This window comes from Hibiscus syriacus, unplaced genomic scaffold (genome assembly GCF_006381635.1).
Source record: "Hibiscus syriacus cultivar Baekdansim isolate YM2019G1 unplaced genomic scaffold, ASM638163v2 tig00112503_pilon, whole genome shotgun sequence".
Lineage (NCBI taxonomy): Eukaryota > Viridiplantae > Streptophyta > Magnoliopsida > Malvales > Malvaceae > Hibiscus > Hibiscus syriacus.
The window spans coordinates 105,037-111,054 of record NW_024063349.1 but is presented as its reverse complement, the minus strand read 5'-3'; the positions used below and the strand labels follow the sequence as shown (position 1 = coordinate 111,054).

The following is a 6,018-nucleotide window of genomic DNA, read 5'->3' as shown; positions in this document are numbered from 1 at the left end:
TAGCTCGGTGGAGAACCAACCTAAGCAACAGTGTAGGTTTTCATGTGGCCATGGGGTGTATATATGACCGATGACAATCGTAAGCCCTTGTTCGCAGCTTAAGTTGATCTCTAGGACGTGAATTATTGTCCCTGTCTTCTTTTTCTTTTTTTCTAATTTACTCTGAGTTGTGTTGTTTTTGTTGCTAAGACTCAAGTTCGTGCTTTGTTGAAAGACGAAATTACAGTTCCTCTCTTTGCTTTGCTTAATCTTACATTTATTTTCAATTATCTGCCATTCCATTTACTGAAACCCTAAATGTTCCACATAAGAAATTGTTACATTGAACCCCATTAGTTTTTTGCACAAAGTTTGCGTCTAAAACATTCTGGTAGCTCGATGCTAAAGATTTCAAGGATTGAATAAATTAAAGCTTAAGTTCTGAAATGGCCAGCAGCCACCTGCTGTATACCCTCCATCCACACATATAACCTGTCCAGTGATGTATGAGGCTGCTGGAAGGCAAAGGAATGCCACCATTGACAAAATATCTTCGGGTTCTGCTATCCTCGGCATTGCCGTTCCACCTATCAGCCTCAGAAATTCCACAACATATGCAGCGTCTGCCTCCTGGAATCGAAACGAAATGAATCTTAAAGGGAAAAGAAACATATCTAATCTTCCTTATTGAAGGTATGTTAGAGGTGATTTACTGGTTTTCTTATCGATGTTCTAACACCCCATGGCAAAACTGTATTCGTCCGAATGTTATCCTTAGCCCACTCACATGCCAAGCTCTTTGCAATTTGGTTAATTGCACTTTTAGATGCCGAATACACTGATAATCGAGGTAGAGCCATTGAACCAGCCACAGAGGAGATGAACAAAATACTTGCAAATCCTGATGCTTTAAGGAAAGGATGTGCAAGCTGACAGAGATGATAAGGAGCCTGCACTAATTTCTTTGACATTGATAAAATAAATTTAAATTTCTAGAAAGTAATAAAAAAAAGACATTACAAGCCTGTCTTTGTTGTATTTTAAAGGTAGGGGACAACACCATACCCCAAGAAAGTGGCCTAAATGTCTAATGTTAGGAAGTGCATCCAACCAACATGACTAGAAAGACAAGTTTTTGTCTGATGGTTGCTTTTCCTACTTATTTAAGATTAAGATTTTCTTTCTCTTGCCTATCAAGTTTATGTTCTTTTTATTTTATTTTTTTAGTTTTCTTCTTTAATCAGCATTCGAAATATATTATTATCATATAAAATATTTAAATTTTAATAAAATATCAAACAGTTTTTAGATTTAAATTGAATATTAAAAAATAATATTTATTTTTTAACATTTAATTTTAATTCAACTATGCAATTTTAAATGGACTTGATTAAAGGGTAAGCTACAAGAGATATTATTGAACAGTCTTAACTTTATCTGATAACTCATTTATATCATTAAACTTTTAATTTTGTTAATTATAACATTAAATTTTAGTTCTACATTCAATTGTGTCACTTTGTCATTAAGTCGATAACGAAACGATGACATAACTAACGGTTGATATGGCCTAGCACGCTAAAAACGATGTTGTTGGGGCGACGATTATTAATGTCCAAAACAACGTCATTTTGTACACTATATTTTAAAGGTATATTGATTTTTTTCATTAAACTATATAGTTAAAAATATTTCATGTAATGCTTATATTTTGACAAATATCTAATATGAAATATGCATTTGAGAAACCTTTGTATCTGCTTATAATACCTTTAGCAAGATTGATGCCGACCTGATTGGAGACACCTTTAAGAGAAGGAGATGTAATAAAATGGATTAGGGGCGAACAAAATTCGATTTGACTCGTTAACCTTTTACCTGGATATAGAGGGTGTACTGAGGCTTTAAACAAGACAAAAGTAACTCATTGAAACTCACTAACCATGTATCTTCTTTTACTTGGTGCTAAAGGTGACCTTCCATTGGCTCATTTACAGCACTACAGGCACTGCATTCTGTTCCACTCTTGAACAACTATATGATTTCCATGTTGGAGTCTTAAAGTAGAAATATCCCAACAATTTTTCAAGAGATTGTATTTGTATTTTGAGTAAACTACACGTTTAGTATCTCAACTATCTTTTTTTTTCGTTTTGGTCACCAAACTATTTTTTGTTTTAAAATCATACATAACGTTACGTTTTTGTTTCATTTTGGTAATCTGTCATTAAAAAATTAACAGTGATACTGATGTGTCACCATAAAGTAATGCCACATCATTATTTATTTTTTAAAAGAATGCCATGTCAATAGTTCTGATACTTTTTTAACGACAAGTGACCAGAATGAGAAAAAAAATTATATTTAGGGTATTAGACACGTAGCTTACCCTTGTATATTAGATCATTCATGTAAGAATCATGTCCATTCTTTTGCGCTGATTTCTAAATGTATAGATGGCGTACAATTTGTACAAAGAGATTCATTGGTTTTGGCATAACTTTTTTTTTCTGTCATTAATTATAATATGATGTATAAAAGATGTTGTAACTTGTAACTAAATAAAGATGTTGGTGCAGTGGTGAAGGCATGCCCAAGGTTTGATTCTTGCCTCCTTATACTCTTTAATTTATTTTCACCCACCTAAAACCATTTATTTGGGGATTAAATATGTAATTATACTAATTTTTTAACTCATGAAACATTTAGTGATTTAATTAATAATATTTAAATAATTAAATAATTTAATTAAAGAAATTAAAAGATTTATAGTCAAAATAAAGTTCATCCATAGTTAACTAGTTATGGGTGATTACACAATGCAACTGAGTTAAGCCCAAATCCAGCCAACTAGTATAATTCATTTTTTTAAAGCATGACCAATAAGATTAAGGCATGATATAAAAAATAGTCTCAACGTTTACTAAAATAATTATTTTGGCTCATATTATTTTTGGGAAGTATTTTATCCCTCAACGTTTCACTTTGAGACAAAAAACTCCCTTTATATATGAAAATCCCTGGTTAACATATGATTAACGTCCCAAAATAGGAGTATTTTTAACCTAAAATGAAACGTTGAAGACTAAAATGTCCTAGAGAAAAAGAATAAGGGAAAAAGTGATTATTTTGTCAAATGTTAGAGACTTTTTTACTCTAAAACAAAACGTTGGAAGATAAAATACTCTAAAAAAGAATAAAGAGTACAATAACTATTTTAAAAAAGTTTGAGAGGTAAAACACACTAAAAAATAAAATAAAAAGTAAAATAATTATTTTTGTGGGTTTATTTTGACTATATGCCTAAGATTAATGGGATTTTATGGCACTAAGCTGTTGGAAAAGTTGTTGAAAAAATTTGAAAATAGGGTCCACAGCAGACATTGTGGACCTGTTAGCATGCTCCAAGTTAGATTGCAGGTGCTCAGTTTCACATTTCACAATTGCTGAACATTCCAAATCTGTCTGGCGGCCATGGATGATGATGAACCGTGTTACTTTTGGCTTCATCCAAAAGAGAAACACAGATACCAACAAATGGTTATTCAGACAAGCACATTGTCTGGTAAAATTTATGCAAATTAAAAAACTATGAGAAAGTTTTTACAATCATCGACCTCCTGAAAGTAGAGAATCTGCGACAGAAGATGATTGGGAGAATCCCTTGTAAATGGAAGATGTATACGACATGGCGAAATCATCGAACCCTTCTCGATGTCCGAACGTCAATCCATGGGAAGAGAGACTTAGTGATGATATTTCCGGGAAAGGAATATCACCTTGTAAGATCTGAACAACTTGACGCATCGTCGGCCTCGCTTCAGGCTCCGAGTGAGAGCACAGCAACCCGAGTTTCAAAACCAACTCCACTTCCTCTGCTACATAATCTGAACCCAAGTTCGGATCTTTGGCCTCCAAAATATCACCTTTGAACAAACATGAATACACCCAATCCACCAAGATTACATATTCCGGTGTTGGAGACTGTGTCTCTATCGGTCTTCTTCCGCAAGCAACTTCGAGCAAAAATGCCCCGAAAGCAAACACATCGGTGCGCGGTGTGGCTTTACCGGTTCGAGTGTGCTCCGGTGCCAAATAACCGAGAGTTCCCACAACATGAGTTGTTTGTGGATCCGTTCCGTGATCATATAATCTAGCCAGCCCGAAATCTCCCAATCTTCCATTTAATTCACCGTCTAGTAAAACATTGCTGGCCTTAACATCTCTATGAATGACAACTTGTTCCCATTCTCCATGTAAATAAAACAATCCTGATGCTACACCTTTGATGACTTTGAATCTCTGTTTCCAATTTAATGTGACGTCCGGCTGGTCATACAGATACTTATCAAGGCTTCCATTAGGCATGTAGTCATAGACCAAAAGTAGTTCATCTTTGCGCCGGCAATACCCCAATAGTTGAACTAAGTTCCGGTGACGGAGACGACCGATGCTTACGATTTCCGCAATGAATTCCTTCAGCCCTTGCCTTGATTCATGTGAGACTCTTTTCACTGCAACCTCGAGTTTATTGCTTGGAAGAATTCCTCTATAAACCCTACCAAATCCACCAGCACCCAGAAATTCCTTGTCTTTAAATCCTTTTGTAGCAATATATAGATCTTTGAATTTGAATCTATGAGGACCATACTCAAGCTCCCAATCTTCAACAATTTCAGCAAACTTCCTCTTCCTTCTTATGAAATAAACAGAACCAGAAACTAGAGCCAAAGTCAAACTCATCGAAATCAAAGGCAAACCAATGGTGAAAACCTTTGATCTTTTCTTTGGTAAGATCCGAGGAAGCTTGGGAAGTTGAGACAGGTTAAGCTCTTGTGCTGGACCGTTAATCTTAAAGCTCCAACCCAAGACATAATGAGATGTTAGAACCGAACCAGTTGACGATGAAAACCCAACATACATCTCACGGTTAACAACTGAAGAAAGATCACGAGACAAAGATAAAAGTGGAGTATTGGGTTTGGGGACCTTAAATGGAGCTAAAGTAACATCTATTGTCTTGTTTAAACCATCGTACTCGACCCAAACTTGCATCCGTTGACCACTGATCAAAGTCAGATTCTTAAACTCCGACCGGCTGCCGTCATAATAACCAGCTGGGAATGATTCATCAGACTTCAACCCATTGATATCAATCCCAACGTGGTTGTCATTGATATCATCAAACTCTGTGCTTTGTATGGTATCGAGCTCGACAGCAAAAACATGATTAGTTCCATTGCCATTGTTGAAATCATTGAAGAGTCCGAGATACTGGCTTGGAAGAGATCCGGGGAGGCCTCTGGTGGGCGCAATGACGAAAGCGATTCCATGGCCGCTGAGAGCTGGATATTGGGAGACGATAGCGAAGACGAAGGTGGTCGAGAAGGAAAAAACCGAACCGCCGGTTGAATCCTTGAAGTTGATAAGACCAGGGTAGAAAGCATGACCTTTTTGTTGCCTGGTATTGTTGGTGAGCTTTAGGAGTCCATTGGAAGTAAACTCCGCGATGCCATCGTGGCTTAGATTAGCCGACCGGAATCCATTGTAGACGAAACCAACATCCTCGGCGGCTGCAAAGGTTATCAGAAGAGTTAACAGAATTGAGAATCTGAAACACATGGCTGATATGTGTCAACACTGTCGCCTGTGTCTTTGTTTTCTAGCCCTTTTATTCAATTTCTTGATCATGAAAGTTCATGGAATCTCTCCTATTATTACATGGTAATATCCACGAGTTTGACGAATAATTCAAGTACCGGATTCGCCGCCAGTTAATCTAAAGAAAATATAAAGAAAATTTATTTAGTTTGAAAATTATTTAACTGGGTTTCCAACCAAATAAAAGAAAAAACTAGGAAGCTTCCAAGGTAAGTGCTGACACCGCCAACTTGTGTTATTGAATTGTTACATATAAATCGAATAGCCATAAATTAATTGTTTTTTATTTTTTTTAAATAATTTAATTTAATATTTGAAATCATCAAGTTTTGACTAGCTACGTAGGGATGTAAACGAGCCGAGTCGAGTTCGAGTAGT

The 6,018-nt window shown here is 35.9% G+C and overlaps 2 protein-coding genes across 2 annotated transcripts; both read right to left on the bottom strand.

The window, feature by feature from the left end:
* Positions 1–281: 281 nt before the first annotated feature.
* Positions 282–950, bottom strand: LOC120180945 (tropinone reductase homolog). The gene is made up of 2 exons (XM_039186215.1): positions 693–950; positions 282–609 (listed from the first exon to the last, which is right to left on the bottom strand). Exons 1-2 carry the CDS (start codon positions 948–950, stop codon positions 391–393), a joined length of 477 nt encoding a protein of 158 aa, XP_039042146.1. The 3' UTR covers positions 282–390.
* Positions 951–3,563: 2,613 nt separating this feature from the next.
* On the bottom strand, positions 3,564–5,672 carry LOC120180852 (L-type lectin-domain containing receptor kinase IV.1-like). Its single transcript, XM_039186140.1, has one exon. It carries the CDS (start codon positions 5,599–5,601, stop codon positions 3,589–3,591), a length of 2,013 nt encoding a protein of 670 aa, XP_039042071.1. The 5' UTR covers positions 5,602–5,672; the 3' UTR covers positions 3,564–3,588.
* Positions 5,673–6,018: the final 346 nt, after the last annotated feature.

Coding starts and splice junctions, on each gene's coding strand:
- LOC120180945 (XM_039186215.1), bottom strand. CDS start 950: ATGTCAAAGAAATTAGTGCAGGCTCCTTATCATCTCTGTCAGCTTGCA. Junction 610..692: donor GAACATCGATAAGAAAACCA/GTAAATCACCTC, acceptor TTTCGATTCCAG/GAGGCAGACGCTGCATATGT.
- LOC120180852 (XM_039186140.1), bottom strand. CDS start 5,601: ATGTGTTTCAGATTCTCAATTCTGTTAACTCTTCTGATAACCTTTGCA.